This window comes from Macrotis lagotis, chromosome X (assembly GCF_037893015.1).
Source record: "Macrotis lagotis isolate mMagLag1 chromosome X, bilby.v1.9.chrom.fasta, whole genome shotgun sequence".
NCBI lineage: Eukaryota > Metazoa > Chordata > Mammalia > Peramelemorphia > Peramelidae > Macrotis > Macrotis lagotis.
The window spans coordinates 617,904,418-617,931,846 of record NC_133666.1 but is presented as its reverse complement, the minus strand read 5'-3'; the positions used below and the strand labels follow the sequence as shown (position 1 = coordinate 617,931,846).

At 38.1% G+C, this 27,429-nt stretch overlaps 2 protein-coding genes across 3 annotated transcripts in view; one reads left to right on the top strand and one right to left on the bottom strand.

Annotated features, from left to right (window-relative positions):
- The window catches only part of TOP1MT (DNA topoisomerase I mitochondrial), a 109,231-nt gene extending 86,831 nt beyond the window's left edge, over window positions 1-22,400 (top strand). For both annotated transcript variants that reach the window (XM_074202928.1, XM_074202929.1), the window contains 9 exons: window positions 974-1,118; window positions 4,001-4,144; window positions 4,765-4,950; window positions 9,131-9,199; window positions 9,791-9,905; window positions 18,562-18,689; window positions 19,690-19,784; window positions 21,563-21,712; window positions 22,232-22,400. In XM_074202928.1, the coding sequence (XP_074059029.1) occupies window positions 974-1,118; window positions 4,001-4,144; window positions 4,765-4,950; window positions 9,131-9,199; window positions 9,791-9,905; window positions 18,562-18,689; window positions 19,690-19,784; window positions 21,563-21,712; window positions 22,232-22,334 (1,135 nt within the window). In that variant the 3' untranslated portion in view covers window positions 22,335-22,400. The remainder of the gene's footprint in view (window positions 1-973; window positions 1,119-4,000; window positions 4,145-4,764; window positions 4,951-9,130; window positions 9,200-9,790; window positions 9,906-18,561; window positions 18,690-19,689; window positions 19,785-21,562; window positions 21,713-22,231) is intronic.
- Window positions 17,396-27,429, bottom strand: part of LOC141499426 (uncharacterized) — a 31,487-nt gene continuing 21,453 nt past the window's right edge. Inside the window, exon 4 of the mRNA XM_074202144.1 lies at window positions 17,396-25,092. Within this exon, the coding sequence (XP_074058245.1) occupies window positions 24,381-25,092 (712 nt within the window). The 3' untranslated portion in view covers window positions 17,396-24,380. The remainder of the gene's footprint in view (window positions 25,093-27,429) is intronic.

Here is a 27,429-nt window from a genome sequence, read left to right as displayed (position 1 = left end):
AATTCTTTATTAAGAAAACAAATTCTCTGTTGCTGATCTAGCTCTTTGATTAAAGTTTTTCAACAGTATATTGACTATTTATAAATATTCCTTTTACAGTCTTCATACTATCTTTTTAGCTCCAACCCCTTTTAAAAATTTGTTATTGCAAAAGGAAACTTTAGACAGAATTTAACTACAATAAGTTTTAAGTTAGTGGAATTTACTTTCATGTGGTTTTAGTACAACACAATATGGATCAAATATTTTTTCCAAAGGATCAAATGGATCCTTTTTTTCCAAAAGGATCAAATGTTTTCCAATGTAAAAACTCTTTTTGTAAAAGAACAGCAAGGCAATTTAAGTATGTTTTGTATAGTTACCATTAATAGACATTTCAAGAGCCATAAAAAAAATCACAACACTACTCTTAAGGAGCTTACAAACTTTTTTTTTTAGGTTTTGCAAGGCAAATGGGGTTAAATGGCTTGCCCAAGGCCACACAGCTAGGTCATTATTAAGTGTCTGAGGCCAGATTTGAACTCAGGTACTCCTGACTCCAGGGCCAGTGCTCTATCTATCTAGCCACCCCAAGCTTACAAACTTTTAAGATAAAAGAGGCAAAATCAGCAGCACATGTGAAACCATTAGAGAATGATCCTAAATAGGATATGATTAATTTTTTTGTTTGTTTTTTTTGCAAGGCAGTGGGGTTAAGTGGCTTGCCCAAGGCCACACAGCTAGGTAATTATTAAGTGTCTGAGGTCGGATTTGAACCCAGGTACTCCTGACTCCAGGTCCAGGCTGGACTGGACTCTAGGCTCCATTGCGCCACCTTGCCGCCCCCAATTAAATTCTTTAATATATGGTACAGACAAGTAGTACTTCAGAACAGATAATATTCTTTGAGATTTGAGGAATCATTTTCTCACGACTTCAAGAAAAAAGGCTCTAAAAAATAATTAACCTTATTGCTGAGACTTTATCCTTTCAGGGACTCTAAAATACCAGAGCCACCTCCCGGTCACAAGTGGAAAGAAGTGCGCTTTGATAACACAGTCACTTGGCTGGCATCATGGACTGAGAACATCCAGAATTCCATTAAGTACATCATGTTGAACCCTAGCTCAAAGCTTAAGGTCTGTATATGAGTATGTTGAGGATATTTTGAAAATGTGTAAGTTTCCTTTTTATAAGCCATTCTCTTTAGAAATCCAAGGATATGGCCTCAGGTGAGCAAACAAGAAATTATACCTGTTCATTTGACCAACAGGAACCTGTCTGGATGATTCTGTTCTGGATAGAAGGAGGTTAAACTTTGTGTAGGAGTAAACTGTGCAAATTTTATGCCCAATTTTTCTTTGAAATACAGCTAGAGGGGCGGCTAGGTGGTGTAGTGGAAAAAGCACCAGCCCTGGAGTCAGGAGTACCTGGGTTCAAATCTGGTCTCAGACACTTGATAATTACCTAGCTTTGTGGCCTTGGGCAAGCCACTTAACCCCATTTGCCTTGCAAAAAACCTAAAAAAAAAAAAAAGGAAAGGAATATAGCTAGAAGACTGTTTTTTTTCTATGAGGTAGTCTGACCAAGAGGCTTATCACCAGATTGACTGCCAGGTGATGAATTTTTCAGTCACAGGGGCTCAAGCTCAACTGTATTCCTACAAAGGTGATGTGCTTTGGTGGAGCAAGTAAGATTGGGACCAGCAAAATTATGAATCCAGTAAATTGATGATGATGATGGTGATACCTATTGAAGTTTAGGAAGCCAATTTTGGCAGTAGATTGAAATTACCAACTACTTTGTAAATGTTCTTCGACCTTCAATCAGTGGAAATTCCTCATTATGCCCTTGTCCTGCTTCCTCATCAAAAAAAAAATTGAAGTTATAACTCAGATTAGATGCTGTTTGTCATCAGCATCTAATCTGAGTTATAACTTCAACTTTGTCATTATTAAAATATTCTTGTTAGTATAAGATCTTTAGGCAATGAAGCATAATGACTGGAGGGCTAATCTTGGAATCAGAGAAATCTGGGCTTAATTTTTAACTCAGCCATATGTATGCAGTGTGACTGAGCAAGTCAGTAGGTATTTTAGAGCAACAAATAATACATTTTTCAAAAAGATAATAATAAATAACCTTTATATAATATTTTTTTTGCAGGGCAAGTGGGGTTAAGTGGCTTGCCCAAGGCCACATAGCTAGGTAATTATTCAGTGTCTGAGGCCAGATTTGAACTCAGTTACTCCTGACTTCAGGGCCAGTGCTAGTGCTCTATCCACTGCACCACCTAGCCGCCCAAAAATATTTTTATTTCTTCAAAGAGTTTTACCCACAACAACCCTGTAGGGTTAGTAGTACAAGTAGTAATGTATCTTCTTCCCCATTTTATAAATGAAGAAAATGGGGCATTACTGCCTGAAATCACATAGTTTGTAAGTGGGTGAATTAGATTTTTTTCTTTAGGTTTTTTCAAGGCAAGTGGAGTTAAGTGGCTTACCCAAGGCCACACAGCTAAGTATTTATTAAGTGTCTGAGGTTGGATTTGAACTCAGGTATTCCTGACTCCAGGGCTGGTGCTCTATCTGCTGTGCCACCTAGCTACCCCTGAATTGGATTTTGAATTGCCATCTCTTGACTCAGAGTTCAACATTATTTGGTTATACTATCCAAAGATCTCTCCCTATCAGAGGATCTCAGCATTATTAGTGGTATCGTTCAAATATATGGTACTTACATAATGACATGAGTAAATTACTTTAGGTCTATAGGTCATGAATTATTACTTTTATACATAGATGAAATTGTTAGAGAATCATCTGACTTATGGAGATTCTAACATTGTTATGGAAAATAATAGTGAAACTTCAAAAGTGGGGAATGTAAAAGTAAGAGATGGTCATAAATTTAGATGAGGGCAGCTGAATTAAAAAACTTATCTTTTAAATTTCAGTGTTTTCTTATCCTGAAAATTCTGTTGGTCTCGCATGTTGGTATTTAAATTTTCCTTCTGACACCCTTTGAGCTATCCTACTGTTCTTAGGTTGTATAGTTTATAGGATCCTATTGGTAGGGTGGTATAAAATTATTTCAAGAAATCATCCTCCAATTTGGTGTTAGGATCATAGCAAATTAGTATTGCCTCCAAAACTACTCCCATGTTAACATTATGGGTTTAGTTCATCTCTTTTGAATTATCTTTTTTTATGCCTTGTTTCTAAATCCACTGCTTACCTAACTTGAATGGTTTATTACCTTATAGCAAGCATACCTTTCTCCACTCCAGTGTCTACCCAAAATAGAAAAATTGTATGGTAGGAACTATCAGGTGAAGAAAAAACACTGTAGATGACCTATAGATTAGAAATGCCTGAAACAAAAAGACTTAATTCCCACACTTGCATGAAACTTCTGCCCATCTTTTGTTGTTCTTGCTATAGATTCCTTTCTATATGGATAGGTCATTTCACAACTCCACTAGTAGTGCATTAATGAACCTGTTTTCCCACAGCTTCTCCAGCTTTTGTCATCTTCCTTTTTTGTCATCTTTGTTAGTCTAATAGGAATTAGGTAGAACTTAAGAGCTATGTTTTTCTTTCTGTAATTATTCCTTATGTGAAGAATTTTTTCATATGACTTTTGACAGCTTGACTTTTTCTTCCTTTGAAAACTGCCCAGACACACCTCCCCTTCTCCCCCCCCCCCCTTTTTTCTGAGGCAATCAGGATTAAGTGACTTTCCCTGCCTCACACAGCTAAGTGTCTGAGGCTAGATTTGAGCTCAGGTCCTCCAGATTCTAGCAGACCACTTTTTAAGTACAGGAGTAAGCAGAGCAAATGTCCTTCTGTGCTGGTATAGGGAGTTTCCTCACTTGTGTTCTTTATACTAATAAAATCACTGATCTGATTTGAAAAATATACAGTTAATATATTTGGACTTTTCTTCACCTTCTATCACAATTCCCCTAGGTAAAGATTGAAAGAAAATATGGAAGATTTTTATCATTTTCTTTATCCAGGGGGAGAAGGACTGGCAGAAATATGAAGTTGCTCGACGCCTAAAGGGAGTAGTAGACAAAATCCGTTTTCAGTATCGTTTTGATTGGAAATCAAAGGAAATGAAAAAACGACAAAGAGCAGTAGCTCTTTATTTCATTGATAAGGTATTTGGAGGCTGTAGTAGAATATACTTACTATTTAGACAAAATGCTTATTTTTCACTATCAACACAGAGTTTAAGCACTTAATCTTTTCATTTATATTGCAGCCTTGAGCAATTCACAAAACTTGAGTCTATTTTCTCATCAGTAAAGTCAGAATAATAGCAGTTCTCATTTTTATAGTATTTGAAGGTTTAGTATATGCTTTCCTTACCATAGCCTTGTAAAGAAAGTAGTGTAAGTATTATTATCCTCACCTTATAGATGAGGAAATTGTGAATCAGAATAATGAACTTAGTCATGATGCTATAGCCAGAATGTATCAGGGTAGAATTCAAAGTCAGATCCTCTAACTCCCAGTCTGGTAGTCTTTTAATTGTAACACCTTCCTCAGTAGTTGTGAAAGTCAAAGGAGACAAAATTGTGGTAAAGTTCTTTGTGACCACAAAGTTTTGTGTATTAGGAGTTATTATTTAACTATTATAATAGAAGAAGAGAAAGTTTGACAAATGTGGCTGTTACTTAGAGCAAAGGAATTTTCTTTGTTATGTATAAAGTTGGAACCTGTTGTCTTTGGTAGCAAGATGATTCTGTCTCAGTTTCCTTTTCTCTCCCTTGGTTAGCTGGCCCTGAGAGCTGGTAATGAGAAAGAAGAAGGAGAGACAGCAGATACTGTTGGTTGCTGTTCTCTTCGTGTTGAACACATACAGCTATACAGTGAGTTGGATGGGCAAGAACATGTTGTTGAATTTGACTTTCTGGGAAAGGACTCTATCCGATACTACAACAAAGTACCTGTTGAAAAGCCTGTGAGTACTTTGTTTTGTCATGTTGCACTCCCAAAATGTGAGATCTGAGGCATTTTCTTTAACTTCAGTTAATTATATTACAGTAAAAATGGAATCTAGCAACTCTGCCATATCTTCCTTCATAGAATTCATAGAATCCAAAAGTTGGATGGGACCTCAGATACCATGTAATCTAATCTATACCTGACCACAGGTGGTCCTCAGACCTTTTGCTAGAAGACTGTGAGTGAGGAATAGTCTACTAACTCATAAGGCAGGCTAGTGCAGTTTTAGGTAACTCTAATTATTAGATATCTGTTTAGATGATGCTAACTAAAAGTTTTCCTGATATCTTTTCTCATTGTAACTTATAGTCATTTATTCTTAGCTCTGTCTTTTGGCACAAAGTTGGAAAAATCTTAACTAATTCCTCTTTCTCTTGATAGCCTTTAAATATTTGAATTTACCTTTGTTCTTTAAATTGAATATCTTTAGTTCCTTCCACTGATTTTTAAGGTCCATCCTTAGAGATAGTCACCTTCTTATAGACATTCTGCATCTTATCAATATCCTTTCTAAAATGTGATGCCCAGAATCAAGTACAATATTTTACACAGTACAGGTTACTGTGCCCTTTCTTTTTTTCAGTATGCTATTCACTCTTTTTAAAAATTTAATAGTATTTTATTTTTTCCAATTACATGTAAAGACAATTAATATTCATTTTTCAAAGATTTTGAGTTTCAAATTTGTTTTCTCTTGCTTACTCCTCTTTCACCCTCCCCAAGTCAGCAAATAATCTATCAACATCCCTAAATGGGAAGATGATACATATAACTCTTAAGAACTATATTTCTGTTAGGGCAGTTAGAAGGTACACAGTTTAACCTTATTGAATAGCATGTTTTTTCCTGTTTACCTTTTTATGCTTCTCTTGAGTCTTGTATTTGAAAGTCAAATTTTCTATTCCGCTTTGGTCTTCCTCCCCCCATCTCTTTCAACTCCCTTCACCCATCAGATAATATCATATTTTAAAGACAAAGATGAAACACAGATGAAAACATACAGAAATCAAAGTTAAGATAAAAGCTACTTGCTTAGAAGAGTTTTCTTTCCTTTTTTTTTACCTTTCTGTCCATTTCCTGCTCTGCTCAGAGCAGTTGTGTGTTGTGTTTTTTGGTTCTTTTTTCCCCCCCAGTATCACACACAATTTAGCCTAATTCCTCTCCCTGAAAACCCTCAGAGTGCTTTTCTCATAGCCCTCTTGGGCAAAGTTTTAGCCAAGAGTTGTCCAATTTTCCAAGAGTAGGTGCCCTCATAGCTTGCCTCAGATTCGTTGAACCTTTTTATGTTGGGGGTGGGGTTCAAGGCAATGGAAATAAGTGACTTCCTCAAGGTCACATGGCTAGGTAATTATTTAAGTGTTGGATTTGAACTCAGATCATCTTGACTGCAGGGCCAGTGGCTCTATTTACTGCATCACCTAGTTGCCCCTCATTTAGCCCACTTAATCAAACCACCTGCAAGGAATTTCAGACCTTGTCTGCTCATCAGCTCTTTAAAATTAATAAGAGGCTCTGATCCCAAAATGGACCCCAAAATTCTTCAAGCAGCTCCTCACACTCTCACTTATTTTTCAATCTCTCCCTGTCTACTGACTCATTTTCTATTGCCTACAAAACATTCATATCTCCCTGTCTAAAAAAAACCCTCATGTGATCCTTCCATTTCTGCTATTGACCTAAACCTCTTCTATCCTCTGTGACTAAACTCAGAAGAGCCATTTACAGTAGGTACTTCTACTGTATCTCTTCTCATTCTCTTCTTAATTCTTTACAGCCTGACTTCTGACTTAATCATTTCACTGAAACTTTTCTCTTCAAAGTTAATAATGATCTCCTAATTGACATATCTGATAGCCTTTTCTCAGTTCTCATTCTCCTTTACCTCTCTATAGCCTTTAATACTATAGATCTTCTCAGTTTTTTGGGGATACTACTCTCTCCTGGTTTTTCTCCTACCTGTAAGACCATTCCTTCTCTGTTTTCTTTGCCAGATCCTCTTCCAAATCACTCTTTCCTATCATAGGTATCCCTCAGGATTCTATGCTGGGCCCTCTACTTTTCTTATTCTCTTCTATCGCACTTGGTCGTCTCATCAGCTCCCTTGGATTTAACTACCATCTCTGATGATTTTTCAATTCTGTCCCAATCTTTTACTCCTCTAATCTCACATCTGCAACTTCCTTTTAGCTATAACTAAATGTTCAGTAGACCTTATAAACTCAACACATCCAAAAATAGAACTCCTTTTCTTTCCCCTCTAAACCTCACCTCCTCTCTGCCTTCCCTATTACTATAGTGGTCAATACCATCCTCCCAGTTCCTCAGGCTCATAACCTAGGAGGCAACCTGGATCCCTCTCTGTCCCTCACTCCCCAGATTCAGTCTATTGCTAAGGCCTGTCAATTTCACCTTTGCAGCATCTCATAATGCTCCCTTCTCTTCTCCAACACCCCTGCCATCCTGGTACAGGCCCTCACTACCTCACACCTGGATTATTGCACTAGCCTGCTGGTGGGTCTATCTAGAGTCTCCCCACTCTATCCTTCCTTCAATCATTAAAGTAATTTTCCTAAAGCATAGGTCTGATCATGTCACACACTCTCTTCTCTCCTCTCCCCACCTCACCCCATACACAATAAAAATTTAGGGGTCTCCCTCTTGCCTCCATGATTACATGCAAAATGATATTTCTCAAAGCCCCTCCATCTAACCCAGCCCCCTTCAGTCTTTTGAGGTATTCTTTGGTCCAGTGAAACTGACCTCCTAACTCTTCTATGAACAAGATACTTCCATCTCTTGGCCCAGGCATTTTCTCTGGCTGTTTCTCATGCTGCAAAATGCTTTTCCTCATCTGCTCCAGATACTGGCCTTTCTTTAAGTCCCAATTGAAATTCCAACTTCTACATGAAGCCTTCCCATATTCTAATTCCAGTACTTTCCTTCTATGAATTATTTCCTGTTTATCCTGTTTCTAACTTGCTTTATATGTAGTTGGTGCTTAGTAAATGTTAATTGATCAACTGTCTCTACCTCTATTGATTTTGACCAAATGTTTCTCATTTAAGCTTCCTTGCCTCAAGGTCTTGAATTTCTCCATGTGATTATAACTTCTTACTATATGACGTTCTACTCTATCCCACTCCCTTAGACTGCTTTTAAATAAGGTATCCTCTTCCAAATTGATATTTTAGTCAGGGTTCTCATACTGTCAGATATCACTGAGGTCATATTTACCTCCTTGTGATAGAGGTCATCAAATTGGTTGCCTGTTTTTTTGTGCATGTTTATGTAGAAGTCTGAGTCCATGGGATCTGTTCTGCCGTGTACTTTTGTGTTTCACCTTTTTTCTTCTTCCTATATTATAGGTGACATAACTAGCTGACAATAAACAAAGAGTTCTCCTTTTCCCCCTCCTTATCCCCACCTTTTTTTAGTTCAAAGGCCTTTCCACAAGATTTACAGGTCTCTAAAGAATTCTTATCCATATTTTTTAAGTTCCATCTTTGATAAGTATCCTATGATTCCTATATTTTAAACTATGATCCAGAATCTAAATCCAGTGCCCAGCATCTATTTTACCAATCTTCCTTTCTTTTCTGAATCTCTTCCCTTCCCTTTATTGAATAAAATCAACCAAACCGCTTAAGACTTTCAAGTTCTTGCCTAAGTAATACTTCTTCTGTTTTCTTTGTGCTCTGGAGTTTACCCTAGGTTCCTGAAGGTTATGCTAGCAGAATATAAGTTGAGGCAGGTATTGTCAAATTGGAAAGTCTTTTAATATGGGTCTGGCAACACCAAGAACCACAATAACCAATCTAGTTAAGTGCAGAGAGATTCATTACCAGATCAGACACCAGGAGATGAATATGTTTTTGCCACAATTCAATCACTCCTCTTAGACTTCCATGAGTGATTGTTATCAGAATCTATAGATGAGATCACCTTCCCAAGAATCATTGATCCTTGAAGTATTGAAATAAATGTGGGACTTTTTGGCCACCAACTTGATTCCTGTACCTCACCTGTCTTCTTCCAGTTTCCATCATGTCCTTTCATTGAGAGTCTGTTTCTGAATTTACTGGATACTTCTATACTGAAACATTTATGCATTCTTTGGGTTTTTCTCTTCATTACAGGTATTTAAAAATTTGCAGCTTTTCATGGAGAATAAGGATCCAGGAGATGATCTGTTCGATAGACTTAATGTGAGCTTTTGGGGGGGAAATGGTTTCTATTAACTTTGCTACTAATGTCATACTGATAGCATAAAATGAAACTGTCACTTCTACAATGTATTTTTATGTAATATTGATCTGACTGAAGATTATAGAATATCAAATAGAACACAGCATTTGAAAGCTGACATGAGTAATAGATTCACATCCATTAAATGTAGCTTTGTCAAAAAGTCTTTTGACAAGAAATAATGTGTTTTAATTCATCACACATTGAATGTTTCTTTGTTATTGTATTAATCTTAGTTGACGGTGCAGAAAAAGTTTATCTTGAAATGTCCACAGTGTAATACTTATATTGGCAGCCACTAGAGAGTTAACCAGACAATGGTTAGACTTGACTTTGTCACAGGGATAGGCTAGGCTTAACTCTGACCCTATGACTATTATTGGAGGCTGGTTTCTTACTCCTTTGGTTTCCTTTAGTGTTCTATACTCTCTTCTTATGCTCTCTTTTGTCCCCATGAAAGCCTCTTTTGCTACAAATTGAGAAGAGAAGGGAAGCAATTATGGCATTCTTGAAAATCCTATTTAAACCCCATTGTTACTTTATGTTTTCAGACATCAACCTTGAACAAACATCTTCAGGACCTGATGGATGGATTGACAGCCAAGGTGTTCAGGACTTATAATGCATCCATCACACTGCAGGAACAACTGAAAGCACTGACCAATGGTAATGAGCTCCATCATGGTGTGGATTCTATTTTTTAGTACCAAGGAGTGAGTGAAAGATTATCTTACAGCTTAACTTGCCACTGACAGCATATTGAGATTAGCAGAACTGCTGGTTCTGCCAGCAGGACCTGGGAACACATGCAGGCAGTGTTCTATCTGTGCCTCAGTTCCTTCACCTTTTTACTGGGATGATAATCCTGATCAACCTAAGGCTGTGAGAATAACTCTTAAATTGCTCTTGCAGGGTAAGCCGCCCTTCTTCTCATTAAGCAGCTACTCATTTGAGTGACTGCTATGTGCAGGGTACCAGGAAGATAACAAGGTATAAGAGACAAATTTAAAAAAAACTAGAAATAGCGGGTAAGGAAAGGGCAGGAATTTCAAATGACTGGGTACTACTACTAAATAAAATAAGCTTTGTGTTTGGTATGTTAATGTTATTAGTTAAGGGCCTAGTTTGTGCCAGGCACTGCTATAAAAGTCCTGGTTTACCAAGAAAGGCAAAAAAACAGTCTCTGCTCTCAGAGATTACAACATGCCAATAATATACAGTCACACAACAGATAGGAATTCATCTCAGAGGGAAAATACTAAGACTAGGAAGCTTAGGAAAGTGGGACTGTAGGTGAGACTTGAAGGAAACCAGGAGAACTAAGAGTCAAGGATGAGAAGAGTGCTACAGACAATGGGGGGTAGGTAACCATTGAAAATGTCTGGAGCTGGAAATGGGTTATTTTGTGGGAGGAACATTCAGGAGGTCAATGTTACTGGATCACAGAACACATGCAGGTGAGTAAAGTGTAAGAAGACTGAACTGGTAGGAAGGGGTCAGGTTAGGAAGTGCTTTGGATATCAAACAGGAGTATTTTTTTTCCTGTAGGTAATGTGGAACCTGAAGTTTTTTAAAGAGAAAAGTGATATGATTAGACCTGAGCTTAAGGAAGATGAGTTTGGCAACTGAGTGGAGGATGAATAGGAGGGGAGAGAGACTTCAGGCAGGAAGCCCAACCAGAAGGTTATTAATATAGCATAACAAATACGAAATGAGGATAATCTGTATCAGAGGAGAGAGAAATGTTATTTACCAAGGTAGAAAGAAAGTACTTGACAACCAATTGACATAATGAGTGAGAGAAAATGAGGAGTTGAGAGTACCATCTGGAAATATGGTATTAGTATTGTGAATTAGATTGAGTTGTTTTAAAACAAAACAGGCAGTGTGATAGTTTTATTCTGATTTTTTTTTAAAAATAGCCATATCATGGGACCAAATGGAAGGAAAACTAAGTCTAACAATTATAATTTTTCATTTATCAATGAACAGAAAGCAAATTGCAGAATAGATTAGAAAACAAAATCCAGCAATTTGCTATTTACAAGTAATTTATCTAAATCCAGATAAGTAAAGGGTGAGAATAAAGTCTGTTAGATTTCAAGTGAGTAGAAATAACTAGTTTGCAATTATGATTTCAAACCTGACTGTAATAAACATAGCTATCCTTGAGAGAAAAACAGAAAAGCTGTATTATAATTAATATAATGAAGATCACAGGATCTGAAAGAGGAGCTTTAGAGGCCATCTTAGTGAAGCTAGTCTAAACAACAATCAATTCTTCAGTATATCTGATAAGTAGTGGTAGTAGTAGTAGTAGTCATCATTCACCCTTTCTTTAATATCTAAATAAATACCCATGGATATTTAAGGACGTTAGTCATCCTGGCTACTTTCCTCTGGATGTTCCTGCAATTTTTCAGTGTCCTTTCTAAAGTATCGTTCTAGGAATTGAACCCAAATAATCCATATGTGATTTGATTTTACCTTGTTGGGCCTTGATTTACCTCTCTTTAAATAAGACATTGGACCCTTCCAGCTCTAAATCCACTTTCAAAGCTTAACAATAAACAATTCATTAATTGAGTTTTTAAAAAAGAAAGCAAAAACTCATAATAAATGATGAAGAAAAAAACAAAAGAAACTTAAACAGCAAAATAGGTGGCAACCAAATAGGAACATAAAATAAATTGAATGAACAAGTACAAAATATAAAAATGTAAATATAAATAAAACAAAATTGTAATCTTAATATTACCTTCTCAAAGAGAAATTAAGCAAACCACAAAAGAATTCCTATGAAGAAAAAAATCTGACTCTCAATAGATTTACAGGTGATTCTCTCAAATATTTACAGAACTAATTCCTAAGTAATATAATCTTTTTTTTTAAATAAAAAGAAAGTTTTCAAAGCATTTTAGTAAATAAATATAGTGCTGATTCCAAAATCAGGGAGGAATAAAGCATAAAAGAATATTGTACATTAATATCACTAATGAAAATTGGTTAAAGGAAGTAGATTATAAACAAAAAAGTATTCATTTTGACCAAGTTGGATTTTATATGCTAGAAATAAAATCACACTAACAAACATAATTATTTCAGTAGATGCAGAAATAGCATTTAATAAAATATATCTCTCTCTTAGGAATAAAAAGACCTTTCCTTGATATCTAAACTATTAGGCAGCTACACTGTACATATTCATTGAATAGAGAGCTGGACATGAGACCAGGAAGATCTGAGTTCAGATTAGGCCTGAAACTTTTTATTAACTGTGTGACCCTGACCCAGTACTTCAGCCACCTGTTTCTTTTCTTGTATGTAAATGGAGATAATAATAGAATATAGCCCCCCAGTTCTTTCTAAAAGATAACATGAAAAGTTTTCCCAAAGAAGGTTGGTAGTAAAATAAGAATGCTTACTGTCCCTGTTATTTTTTTTTTTAGATTTTTTTTTTCAAGGCAAATGGGGTTAAGTGGCTTGCCCAAGGCCACACAGCTAGGTAATTATTAAGTGTCTGAGCCCGGATTTGAACCCAGGTACTCCTGACTCCAAGGCCAGTGCTTTATCCACTATGCCACCTAGCCACCCCTACTACGCCACCTAGCTGCCCCTTGTCCCTGTTATTTTATAATAGTGTTATAAATATACAGTAAGCTAAAAATAAGGAATTATGGGACTGAGTTATCATAGAAGGAAAAATTATCTCTGAACAGAATGGCCTTCATGATTTATTGAGAAAAAAGCTCTTTGAATGCCATATTGGCATTGTATGCAAAATAAATCTAGGGAAAAAGTCATTTCTATATTTTATAATAATCAAGGCAAAGATAAAAGGAATACCATTTAAAATAACAAAATGGAGTGTTAATAGGATTCACCTAATTTGATACCCACAATTTATATCAATAAAACTGCAAAATGTTTTTCACTTAAATTAAGGTAGAATTAAAATAAAAATAACTAGTTTCTCTACTGTATTCATATCACCAAGAAAATTTTGTCAGGAAAAGACCAGTCTGTAAAATGTTCTTGGCGGCATTATTTTTTTTTAATAAAAATTTATGAATTAACCATGTACCTAATGATTGGGGAATATCTGAACAAATTGTAATGTCTCGATCAGCAATATATTATTAAACATCTACTTAATAGAGTAGGAGAAAGTGAGGTTGGTGATTATGCATAGCATCCCTCTCAGTCATACCCAATTCACTTTGCATATCAAGGCATCACAACCCTGATGTCTTGGTCCTCTTGGAGAACAAAGGACAAATGACAACCTTTGTGAATAGTAGGAACTGCTCCACTGCTAGCCAGTTGAACAATACAGTTTCTTCCTTCCCTCCTTCCTTCTGTCTTCTTCCTTTCTTTCCTTTCTTTTTTTTCCTTTCTCACCCTTACCTGTTGTTACTCTAATTTGATCATTGAAACCTGGTAAATTTGCTGCCCCAAGTCTCTCTGTTTCCCATTGATTGGCCAATAGTAGACCCTGAGCTGACCTACTTGGTCATTTTTGGGTCCTGATTGGCTCAGAATGAGTATAAATAGCAATTGTTTTCCCGTCTCATATTGATTTTTGTTGGGGGGGGGTTGGGAGGTAAGTAGGTAAATGAGGCCATTTTTTTTTTGCTATTTTTTTTTTTAATCTAGCCTAGCTCACTGAATGGACACTGCCTCATCATACTGAGATGTGTTAAAGACCTCAGCTTAAAAAGGCCAAGGTCTCCCACTTCATCTAGGCCCAACTTTAGTCAATCCTGATCCATATCTGGCCACTGCACCCAGATGGCTTTGTTTGTTTTTTGCAAGGCAGTGGGGTTAAATGACTTGTCCAAGGTCACATAGGTAATTATTAAACTCAGGTTCTCCTGACTCCAGGGCTATCCACTGTGCCACCTAGGTACCCCAACCCAGATGACTCTGGGGGAGAAAATGAGATTGATGACTTTGATGAGCCCCCTCATGTAAATCCAAGACCTGGAATCACATCCCTTAAGTCATCGTGGTACTCTTTGAGAATGAAGGACAAACAACAGTTATTTACTAGGGCCTTCTAAGTGCTAAGGATACAAAGACAGGGTTGAAACAGTCCTTATCCCCAAAGAACCTACATTCTCTCGGAGACATAAATATATGAATATATGTGTAACATATTACAAGAGTAATATCTCCAAGAGAATGAGGAAAGTTATACTTGAACTAAGAGAAAACAAAGAGATTGTACAAGGCAGAATTTATTAGGTAGTGTATTCCAAGTATGATCAATAGCCAGAGCAAAAACACAGAGCTGGAATTAGAGTGTCTTAACTAAATAAGGAACAGCCAGAAGATCAGTTTGACTGTGCCACTGAGTATGGAAAGGGAAGTTATATAAAATGAGGCTGAAAAGGTAGATTGGTTAGATTTTGCATGACTTTAGAAAATTAAAGAAAATCAATTTAGGCAGCTATTATGGACAGTGGATTGATGTGAGGAGAGACTAAGGCCCAAGGACAGGAATTATGATGCAATTGCAGTTAGCCAGATAGAGGAAGTGAATACTTGAACTGGCCAGGCCCCAAGGTGGTGACAGTACAAGTGATAAGAAGGACTTGGAAGCGAGAATTGTGATGGTAGAAATGGCAACATTAGGCAATGATTGAATGTGTGGGGTGTGTCTGAATATAATGAATTATCAGCGCACTATAACAAACAACAAATAAGAAAAATGTTAAGAAATTTGAGAAGATTGTAATGTGGGAAATTATGTAAACAGAGCAAAGAATGTGATGGGCAATTACTACAATATTGTAAGTAAAGACGACTTTAAATGGGAACAAAATTCACATCAAAGACAAAAAGTTACCAAAATATAAGTTTGTATGTTGCATCATTTGTGATCACTCTTTAACATTCCTTACTTAACTTTTAGTGAGGATTATACAGTCTGGTAGATTAAATGAAAAATATGCTAAGATCTTTTATGGAGTTTTGGAACAAAATATATTTGATAAAAAAAATTTGAAAAACAAAACTGTTGAGAAATCAAAAAGAGTGAGATCTGAGAAAAGACTATCAGATTTAGACATTAAGAGATCGTTTATATTTAAGGATTGTGAAAAATAAGTATATAATTCTGGAAAGAGCACTTTGGAGTTATAGCAAAAAAAGTGATTAAAATATTCATAGCCTTTGATCCAGCCTTCTCTTTGTTATAAAAGTTGAAAAAGAACAGTAACAAGGGTTTAGCAAAGCTAGAGCAGCAAGAAGACATGGGAGGCAAGGGATTCAAGGAAAGAAAACTGTGTAATAGTACTGGCTACACAGAGGTCAAGATTAAGAGTAAGACAGACAAGGCCATAGGAAAGATTAGTTGTAGTGAGACAGAGGGACATTTGAAAGAACAGAAAATTATAATCATTGAGAACAATTTCAGGGGCACCTAGGTGATGCAGTGGATAGAGCACTGGGCCCTGGAGTCAGGAGTACCTGAGTTCAAATCTGGCCTCAGACACTTAATAATTACCTAGCTGTGTGGCCTTGGGCAAGCCACTTAACCCCATTGCCTTGCAAAAAAAAAACTAAAACAAATACCCTAAAAGAGAACAGTTTCAGATTCCCTTATCATGAAGGTATGAGTGATGGGAAGGTCTTAGTTTGACCATTTCTATGAGTGACTGAAGTAGAATGAAGGATCAAGAAAGTTAAGACTGAGGAAATAGGAGGCCAGGATGTTGTCATAGGAGATATCAGATATCACACATGTATTGTTGAAGAACCCCAATCATGAAGGAGTAGATTAGGATGGATACTGAGATCTAGGGACTAAATTCTTGGCTCATCTAGATGATAAAAAAATATATTGAATTTCAAAAGGTTGTTGAGGGATTTCATCAGTCTGAGGATCTGCAAGTTGGTAACTAGTGTGTCTCTTCTGTGCTTAATGCTGGTAAACATGACAGAAGAATAACTGGTACTTGAGAGGGTGATCTGAGCCTGTGGACTTCTGGAAGGAACCAAGCAAGAAAGGTTTAGGATGACAGAAGGGCAGGATGATGGAGCAGGACCTAGGCAATATGTGAGAAGGGGAAATCCGTGCCAAGCCATGGTGGGAGCCTACATTGAGAGCTAGAGATGTTGGGATCAGTACATACTCTTAGTGTCAGTTCTTTTGCTTAATGCTAACCTGGAAGCAGGGAGAGAGAATAATGCACACCTGGAAGAGAGCCTGCTTCTACATCGTGCCCAGGCTCTTGTTTGAGTTAGCTTCCTGACCATGAAAAACCTGGTATCTTCTGGGTCCTGAGAGGAGTGAGACACTGTTGTTTTTCTCTGAGTTTGGTTGACTACTGAGCAGCGTCAATGTGACCCACATTCCCACAGGGCAGTAGTTCCTGATCTGAATCCCAATCTTGAAGGAAAGGGCTGATTGATGGGATATATTTATGTAAATGGCCATTTTCTTTCCATTCATTTATTGTTGTTAGTGATTTTCAGTCTTCCCACCCTTCATGACCCCATCTCAGTAGAGATGCTGCAGTGGTTTGTCATTCTTTCTCCAGCTTATTTTACAGATGAGGAAACTGAGGCAAATGGGGTGAAGTGACACACAGTGTCACACAGCTAGTCACTCCATCCACCGCACTGTCCAGCTGTCCGTTTTTTTTTCTTCATTCATAGACTCTTAGAATTTTAGAACTGGATTGGATCTCAGTCTATTCACCATCCTTTCAAGTTTCGGAAATCCTTGGAAACTGAGGCCCCGGGAAGTAGGGTACCTTTCATGTCATGCTCCTAGAGGTCTGGGAAAAGCCAGATGACTGGGTCTTTGTGCAAATGTGGTTAAGATTGAGGTATGTGGCCCTATACCAAGATAAGATCCAAATGGATACAGGATTTAGACATAAAAAACAATACTATAAGCAAATTAGAAGATCAAGGACTAGTTTACCTGTCAGATCTATGGAAAGGGAAGCAGTTTATGACTAAGGAAGAGATGGAGAACATGACTAAAAGAAACTAGATGATTTCAATTGCATTAAAAATTAAAAAGCTTTTGCACAGATAAAACCACTGTAACCAAGATCAAAAGAAATGTAGTAAACTGGGAAACAATCTTTACAACTAATATTTCTGACAAAGGATTCATTTCTAAAATATACAAAGAACTGAGTCATATTTAAAAGAAAAAAAGCCATTTCCCAGTTGACAGGTCAAAGGATATGCAAAAGCAATTTACAGATGAAATCAAAGCAATCCATAGTCATCTGAAAAATTGCTCTAAATCATTACTTATTAGAGAAATGCAAATTAAAGCTTCTCTGAGGTACTACCTCACACCTCTCAGACTGGCCAATATGACCAGAAAGGATAACATCATTGTTGGAAGGGTTGTGGGAAATCTGGGACACTATTTACATTGTTGATGGAGCTGTGAACTCATCCAACCTTTCTGGAGAGAAATTTGGAACTTCACTCAAAAGCCAACAAAAATGTGCATACCCTTTGATACAGCAATACCACTACTGGGTCTATACCCTGAAGAGATGATGAAAAAGAGTAAAAAAAATCACTTGTACAAAAATATTCATAGCAGCCCTGTTTGTGGTGGCAAAGAATTGGAATCAAGTAAATGTCCTTCAATTTGGGAATGGTTTAGCAAACTGTGGTATATATATGTATGTCATGGAACACTATTGTTCTATTAGGAACCAGGAGGGATGGGAATTCAGGGAAGCCTGCAGGTATTTGCATGAACTCATGATGAGTGAGATGAGCAGAACCAGAAAAACACTGTATACCCTAACAGCAACATGTGGGTGATGATCAACCTTGATGGATTTGCTCATTCCATTAGTGCAACAATCTGGGACAATTTGGGGCTGTCTGCAATGGAGAATACCATCTGTATCCAGAGAAACAACTGTGAAGTTTGAACATAGACCGAGGACTATTATCTTAAATTTAGAAAAAAAACTGACATCTTATTGTCTGATCTTGCTATCTCTTATACTTTGTTTCTTCCTTAAGGATATGATTTCTCTCTCATCACACTCAATTTGGATCAGTGTATACCATGGAAACAATGTAAAGACTGACAAATTGCTTTCTGTGGGGGGGTGGGGGAGGGAAGTGAGATTGGGGAAAAATTGTAAAACAAAAAATCTTTTTTAAAAAAAAAGGTAAAAAAAATGATTGAGGTGTGTGGCCCATCAGACCACAGGAACCCCAAAGGGAGCCCAGACTTGTCTGATGACAGCTGCCCCTTGGGTCCTCATGACTCTTTTCAGTGTTCTCTTGATATTTTGGCTCATAAGTGTGTCTCTGCATCTTCCAGCTGAAGACAACATAGCAGCTAAAATTTTGTCCTATAACCGAGCAAATCGAGCAGTAGCCATTTTATGCAATCATCAGAGGGCAACACCTAAGACTTTTGAGAAGTCCATGCAGAATCTTCAGACAAAGGTAAAGTTTTGGATAACGATTAATATAAGTATTGGGATGGGGTAGTTTTTTAATGTTATAGATCCCTACACTTTGTCTTTTGGCAGTGTGACTCTGTAAATGTACAGGATCCACAGGAAGTAGTTGATAGCCCTCCCCAATCTCTTAAGTCAGATTTCTAGACATCATAGAGCTATTTTTCAGGGAAAAAAAGTGTTCTTTTCTGAGTTCTGGTATCCCATTACTGAAGTCCAGTTACCCTATTTCCAAGTCAAACAGGTAACTGCCTCAGATAGCTATGGGGAGGTAACTTTGTTTCAGGCTCTGCACATTGAACTAAGTATAATCCCTCCAAAGATAAAACTGTTATTATTCCTGATCAAGATGTGACTTGGAGCTTTGCTCAGGCATATTATGCCAGGGGGTAAGAGGTCATTGTCTCCAGCCTCCTCATTTTACAGGTGAAAAATTGAAGCCCAGAGAACTAGAGGGAGGAGTTGGCAAAACTGGGATATCAGCCCGTGCCTCTGCCTCCAAACCCAGTGTGCTTTCTTCTTTTTGCTGCTTAATGATAATCCACTCACCTACCCACTCCCCTTTTTGCAGCTAAGGACCATAGTGCCTTTGTCTATATGAGATCTAAATGGAGAAGCCCCATAGTGTAGAGCTGGAAGAGCACTGGACTTGGAAACTAAGTCTGATTCCTGGGTCAGATCACTTAACCTCACAGATCACTTAAGCTCTACTTGACTCAATTTCTTCATCTTCAGAATTGGAGCTAATCCCACCCTTAGTAACTGGGCGTATGAAGATGTTCCTTAGGAGGAAAATCTTGGGCCACCTCAGAAGATGAGGGGGCTCTCCTTTACCAGATGTCTGTAAATGAAAGCTGAGTGACAGTTGGGAATTCTATAGAAGGGATTCCTGCTGAGATTCCACTTAGACTGGGCTCTCCATGGGTACCATTCAACTCTTAAATTTCTCTGAGAAAGGGCTTGTCTAATGGAATTTTCTTTTGAAGATCGATGCTAAAAAGGAGCAACTAGCCATGGCAAAACAGGATCTAAAGAGAGCAAAGGCTGATGCCAAAGTGAGAAAGGATGTCAAGTCCAAGTGGTAAGCACAGATGCATCTGGTGGTGGCCATTGTGTTCCAGTGTTAGTCAGAATTGATGAATTACCCGTTGTATTTAAATTTTTCCTTGAATATTTCTTTGACTATTAATAGCAAATTCAGTCAGGTCTAGATAAATATACTTAAGTTTTAGCTGGTTGTCTAGTTGCTTATTAAGAGATCTAAGCCCAATAAGTGATGGTTTGGTGCATGTAGTTTTTGGGGGTTTTTTAGGATTTTGCAAGGCAAATGGGGTTAAGTGACCTGCCCAAGGCCACACAGCTAGGTAATTAATAAGTGTCTGAGGCCAGATTTGAATTCAGGTACTCCTGACTCCAGGGCCGGTGCTCTATATACTGTGCCACCTAGCCACCCCTACATGTAGTTTTTTGATGGAAAGAATACCCATCACTGGATGACTTGGAGCACCACTTCCCCCCAAAAGAAAAATCTGTTTCTTCATTTGTAGAATAAAGGGATTAGACTACATTCTTTAAAGGTACCCTATAGCTGCAGCTAGGTGGCGCAGTGGATAGAACACTGGCTTTGTAGTCAAGAGGACCCGAGTTTAAATGTGGCTTCAGACAATAATTACCTAGCTGTGTATGGCCTTGGGCAAGTCAACTTAACCTCACTGCCTTGCAGAAACTCCCCCCAAAAAGGTACCCTATAGTAGAGATTACACCAGACTTTCCCTTTAGACTGTAAATTCTACAAAGGCATAGGCAGTGTCTCTTCCTTCTTGCATATGATTTCAGGAATGTCATGTAAAACTTGCCCAGAGTCAGGCAGAGGGCTAGAAAAATATTGGCATTTGGGGAGCAACTGAGAGACTAAAATTAGGGTGGAAATAGCAAGAGAATGTAACTGAGACACAGTAGTGGCAAAATTAGAAATCCCCAAGAGGGACAATGGGGGAGAAGAGGAATAATTTATATAGCCAGACTCTTTCAGGTACTACAATTTTTATTTAAGACATTTTACAATTAGAGTGGACAGAATTGATTTTTTACTATTATTTCTTACATTTAAATTTAAAAAAATTAAGACAGGAAACACAATGGGGGCTTAGCTTCTGCCCTCTATGAGAGGGCAGGATTTATCAGAATGGGGTCCTATGGATGGTTTCTTAATAAGGACTTCTGTTTCTATCCATGAGCTAAGATAAAGGGCCAGGGGATGGACAGAGTCCATCCTTGTTTGTTGGAGGTCCCAGGTCCTCACTGAACATTTTAGGACCAGATCTTATGCCAGGATACTGTAGGGAGCACTCTTGGGGTTCCACAGTTGAGCTGATGGGGTTTAACTCTGTTCCTGAGTCCCCGTTCTAACAAGCAGGCCACAGTTTTTCCCAGGACTATGTGGTGTTGGCATACACTGGGTGGAGAGATGCCTAACTCCTCGACAGTGCATGGCAGCCAAGAAGAGGAGAGAGAATAGCAGGCTTCTGCAGCTCTTCTGTTGCATCCATCATTTTATTGATAAGATTGAGGCAGAGAGCCTAGTTCTTTCTGCTGGTGTGTTGTGCATTGAGAAGCTTGTTGGAAAAGCTGAAGTCTGGCCTCCCCTGCTGATGGCTCTGACCCGGGCAGCCTTCTCTGGGTCCCCTCCCAGGCCCCGAGTGTTAGGTGCTCACTGAGCCCTCAGGCCTCCCTCCCCCCGGAGATCATGGTGGATGTGTTGGGGGGGGGTTTTCTAGTTTATTGAGTCTGGCTGCTTGGAAGCAGACAAATGTGTGGGTGAGAAGGTAATTAAGTACATTGTAATTCTATTTTTCCTAGTAATGTGGACAAGAAGAAAAAGCTACTGACCAAATTAGAAGAACAGCTCCTGAAGCTGCACACTCAAGCCACAGATAAGGAAGAAAACAAGCAAGTCGCCCTAGGCACATCCAAACTCAACTACTTGGATCCCAGGATTAGCATTGCCTGGTATGAGAAGCCAGAAAGGGGCTGGTGGAAGCTTTTTCTAAATGTGCATGTTTTCAGGTGATTTGGGTTGTGTCCCAAGAGACAGGGACCTCCTGGTTGAAAAGGGCAGAAGCAAATGAGACCTTTTGTCAAGTGGTTTTGATCCTTCCTTGATCCTCCTCTTTTTCCCCAGTGTAGATTTTAAAAAATAACCCAAGCCTTTTTTCATGATAGTTGGTTGCCTCACCACTCTTATTCTGACCTTCATTTCACAGGATAGTGTCACATTTTGATATTCATCTTCCAATCCCTGACCTTGCTTTCCTCTTCATACGTGTATTTACAAGATCTGAATTAATCCTTGAGGCCCGTGCCCTAGAACCAAAACGTCCCTCTCTAAACTTGAACAAAAACACCTCTGTGAAGTCTAATTTCCCCTTCTTTCTTTCTCTTCTCAGTTTTCTTTTTTAAACTGTCATATTTTTTCTTCTACCTTTCTAATAAATGTACTTACTATGTACTATATTGACCTTTCCACAGGTGTAAGAAGTTTAGAGTGCCAGTGGAGAAGATTTATAATAAAACCCAGAGGGAGAAGTTTGCCTGGGCAATTGATATGGCAGATGAAGAGTTTGAGTTCTAAGCTAGTATTTCGATATCTATTTTTGAATCGTTGAAGTTTTCAATTATTAAACAACATTGGGAAAAATTTTGCACAATGAAGTATTTTACTAAACATATATTTGGTTCTGCAGTCTGAATGCTGATTCTGCTTCCTGGGTCTTGGTCAGAAATATAATTGGGATCTCCTTTCTGATGTGACTGCTGAGGTCATCAGCTTTTGACTTTTCTAGCTTCTAGGACACTATTATTGAGATTTATGACAGCAGTCTATCTCTGTTGTAATATTTTCCCCCTGAATTTGTTGATGATAATGAGAACTTAAAGGAAAAATCCAAAGTCAAATAAATAATGTGTAGGGGAGGGTGGATGTGTATGCGTGTATGTGTGTGTGCATGCATGCACATGTGTCATGCGTGCACAGTTGTCTGGATGAAGGAGATTTTTAGACATTGTCTTTTTACCCAGTAGAGATTTAGTGGGTTTTCTAAGATGCAAAGCCTTAGATTTTTTTTTTTTTATTTCAGGGAAGAGATTTCATCTTTTAATCATCCTTAGTTAGAAACATGGGCAGCTCTATTGCTAAGTAAATAGTCAGTATCATGAATCAGGTGGGACTAGAACTCAGTAGAACTAATTCCCATTCCAGAGCTTTCTGTTGGAATAGTCTATAGGTTCACAAAGTTAAATCTGGGTGAGATCTTATATACCAAAAAGACCAACTTCCTCCTTTGGGAAAACGTGCTAGAAGAAGACTTTTCAAGTATTTGGAGGAGTGGAAGGGGAGGCAGTGAATGAGCATTGTTGACTTTTTTCATGCCTGTACAAGGCCTCTTCCTGCTGCCTCTCCATCTCTAGGCATAAGATGAGCCTTGACTGCACACACTCCATCCTTTCAGTTCCTTTTCAAATAAGACAAAGTCTCCTTTTAACAACACCCCCCACACACCCCCCCAGCCTTTGGAGAAAACATGTCTTAAGACCAGAATCCCATTTATCCCATGGGTTGCTTAAACTGAGCATTTCTCCTCAGCTCAGAACCCAGATGAGAAAGTATGTCCTCAGCCCTACTGAGGTTGACATGAGCCACCCATAAGATATTTGATAAGGTAAGACAAACAGTTAACCAACAGATATTTCTTGAACAATTGGCTCTTGACCAAGCTCTTTAGGGGAACAGGACAGAGGTAACATTTAGTCCCTCTCCTCAAGGAGTGACAAGACATGCATACAAAAAAGAAAAAGTTAATTACATACTTAAATTCATGGTCTTGACACTAAGAAGTTTAAAATTCATTTAAAATTGCTAAGTACTGGTATAGGTAGAGTAGGTTTTCTAAAAGACCTGGGACTTCAACTGAGTCTTGTAGGACAAGATAAGATGAAGGAAGGGGGTTCCAGATGAAAAGAATGAAGGCTCAGAAGCCAAATCAAATACAGTATGTGTTAAGAGCAAGGAAACCCAGATAACCACGGTGGGCCACAAGAATCATGGGCCTTCAAGACTAATCCAAGTAGCTTAGTTTACGTCCTGTAGACAATGAGAATTCATTGAAAGATTCTGAGCAGGACCATAATGTCAGTGGTTAGATCAATATGATGGTTGTGTTTGGGGTTTAGGGAGTGATTGAAAATAGGGAAATTGGTTTCATCTAAGGACACTGTGATAAAGCCCAGGAAAAAAATGACAGCTGGAAGTGCAAAGAGAAGAATTAAAACTTGATGATTATTTTTTCTCAGTACCCTTTGCTTCCATGAAACCATGTTCTACTGATTGTTTCTTTGATCTCTTCTGAGTAAGACAGAGGAAAGACTGAAAACTTGCATACATTAATTGCCTCTTTACAAGTGACTTTTCTAAAGTAAATCCAATTGGATAATGTCCTTAAGGCTATTATAATTTGAGAACTATTTGAAAACTTTGAGCAGAAAAGTCAATTACGAATTTTCCTTTACATATTCACATGAAGAGTTCTGCTGATGTGTGTGTGAACTCTGGTTAAAGACTTTCCCAGAGTTGTACTCAAAAGACCTCTCTTCACTCTAAATTACCTTATGTTCAGTGATGTCAGAGCATTTTCTCATATCTATTAGGTTTTTTTGTTTTCATTTCTGTGTGGATTCTCTGGTGTTCAGTAAGTAATACAGATTGATTGAAAGCTTTCCCACATGCATTACATTCATAAGGTCTTTCTCCTGTGTGTATTCTTTGATGCCGAATGAGATTGGAGCTCTGGCTAAAGGCTTTGCCACATTCTCTGCATTCATATGGGTTCTCTCCATGATGTATTCTTTGATGTCTAACAACATTTGAACTATGGATGAAAGTTTTCCCACATTCATTACATTCATAAGGTTTCTCTCCAGTGTGAATTCTCTGGTGCTTAATAGCATCAGAGCTCTGACTGAATGTTTTTCCACATTCGTTACATTCATAAGGTTTTTCTCCAGTGTGAATTCTCTGGTGACGTATCAGGTTTGAACTCTGGCTAAAAGTTTTGCCACATTCTTTGCATTCATAAGGTTTCTCTCCATTGTGAATTCTCTGATGTCTAACAACATGTGAGCTATGAATAAAAGTCTTCCCACAGTCACTACATTCATAGGGTTTCTCTCCAGAATGGATCCTGTGGTGTTTAATTACATCTGAGCTCTGGCTGAAGGTCTTTCCACATTCCTCACATTCATAGGGTTTTTCTCCAGTATGAATTCTCTGGTGTTTAATAACATCTGAATGGCATTTGAAGCCTTTCCCACATAGATCACACTTATGGGGTCTTGCTTCTTTGGTGTTTCCCTGATGTTTAGCAAAATTTAAATTCTGATTTAAGTTTTTCCTAGATATATTCTGTTCATGGTTTCTCTTCACTCTGGGAATTTTCACAGACAAGGAATCTTTCTGTCTCTCTGAATTGTCCTCAGTCTTAAAAGAGTCAGGGAACTCTGTTCTCTGGAGGACATCCAAAAGTCCTGATGATGGCAGCCCTGCCTGATGAGATACCCCTTCTTTGAGAAACTCTTGCTTTGAAGTCCATTCTTCCTTCTCAGCACCAATCTCATACTCTAAAACAAAACAAGACACAAATGTGATCTAATTTATGAAGAAAAAAACATTTAATTCCTAAAAATACCATATATGATGGATGTTTAAAGTATTTTAAAAGGTAGAATTGCAACTAAATGGAAACCCATGGCTATTTCACATTCAAAGCCCTTCCCATGGGGCAGCTTGGTGGCATAGTGGATAGAGCACTGGCCTTGGAGTCAGGAATACCTGAGTTAAAATCCTGCCTTAGACACTTAATAATTACCTAGCTATGTGTGACCTTAGGCAAGTCACAGTCCCATTGCCTTGCCAAAAAAAAAAAAAAGCCCTTCCCAAACTAGGATCCCCCTTCCTCTTAACCTTATCCTTTACTGATTTTTATGTATTCTGTTGTCCAATGACACTGAGCTATTTGCAGTTCCTTTAGATTGGGTGTAGGATGTGTTTGAGGAAGACTAGTGCCTTTGTGTGAGGGTTGCTGAGCCCTTTTCAGGGCTACTTTCCACCTTTGATGTCCACCTGAGCCATCTAATTCTCACCTGTGGCTCCAAGAAGCTGTAGCATGCACAGTGGCCACAACCTGGTAAACCATTTTGGCAGGTGGGCTAAACTAGGTTGAAGGTAACTGAGGGAGTCTAAACTCATCAGTGAGTAGAGGGGGGTGTTTACCCCAAGCATGTAGTCTTCTTGTGGAATGGGCAGAAGAGAAAATTTTTTCGAACAGCCATGAAGTCAGCTGAAGCAGGTGCTGTGGTAGGCTTAGAGCTTGGTTAGACATCAAAGATGCCAAGGTCATCCACTGCATTTGGAGCCATCACCAGTTGTCTTGCCTTTGCTGTGCTAGATCATGATGATTTTGGAAGAGAGTGAGGTGATTGACTTCATGCAGCCCTACCTCACTTAAATCCAATTTACACATGCAATAGACATCTTTTTTGTTTTTAGGTTTCTGCAAGGGAAATGGGGTTAAACCAGTGGCTTGCCCAAGGCCACACAGCTAGGTAATTATTAAGTGTCTGAGACCGGATTTGAACCCAGGTACTCCTTACTCCAAGGCCAGTGCTTTATCCACTACACCACCTAGCTGCCCGACATCATTCTTAAAAACAAGAAAACACAGGTGCTCCATCAGCCAACACTACATCCATTTGTGGAACCATCAATTACAGCAAATGGAGAAGTTTTGATTACTGTGGACAAGTTCACTTAACCTTGGTCATTTTCTTTTGAAGTTGACATAGACACTGCCAGAACTAACTAGGTATTTGGAAGGTTCTGAAAGAAAGTGTGGGAGAGAAGAGTGTAGGAGACTGACTACCAAACAGGTGGTCTATAGAGCTGTTGGGCTGACTTCATATCTATATGTGCCTGTGAAACCTGGACAGTCTACCAGTACCATGTCAGGAAACTGAATTGCTTCCATTTGAATTGTCTTAGGAAAACTCTGAAGATTATCTGGCAGAAGATACCAGAAACTAATGTCCTTTCTTGAGCTAAACTGCTTAGCATTCCAACATTACTACAGAGAGTTTTTTTTTAGCTCAGTAAAATAATTGATCTAGACATAGAATTAATCTCAAGTTAAAGTGATACTTGTGAGATCAAATTTGCCTCCCTGCATCAAGAATTTTTGGTGGCCAAAGAGTTTACTGACTCCTTTCTTGGATTTATTTCCTGTGAACTTCTGGGTATCTCAATTGCATTTCCTATTCATTTTTTGTATTTCCTATTATTTTTGAACTTCTGGGTATCTCAATTGCATTTCCTATTCATTTTTTGTAACTGTTTTCCCTTGTTACTGATTTGATGAATAGATGTAAACAGTCTTCTCCCTTCTCTATTTAATTCATAGCTCTTTTAATTAAATTTAATTAGATTTACATATTTGCCAGCTTATGCTAGTTGAATTCCATTCGTATCCAGGAATCTGTCATCCTTATGTTTTCAGACATGATCCAGAAGTCTAAATTGCAAGTCTCAGACACCATTTTCTTAGCCAGCTATTGCCTTCCCAAATTTATTTCTTCTGTGTCTCTTGATTTCAATCAGCAAAGTGATGAAAATACAATCC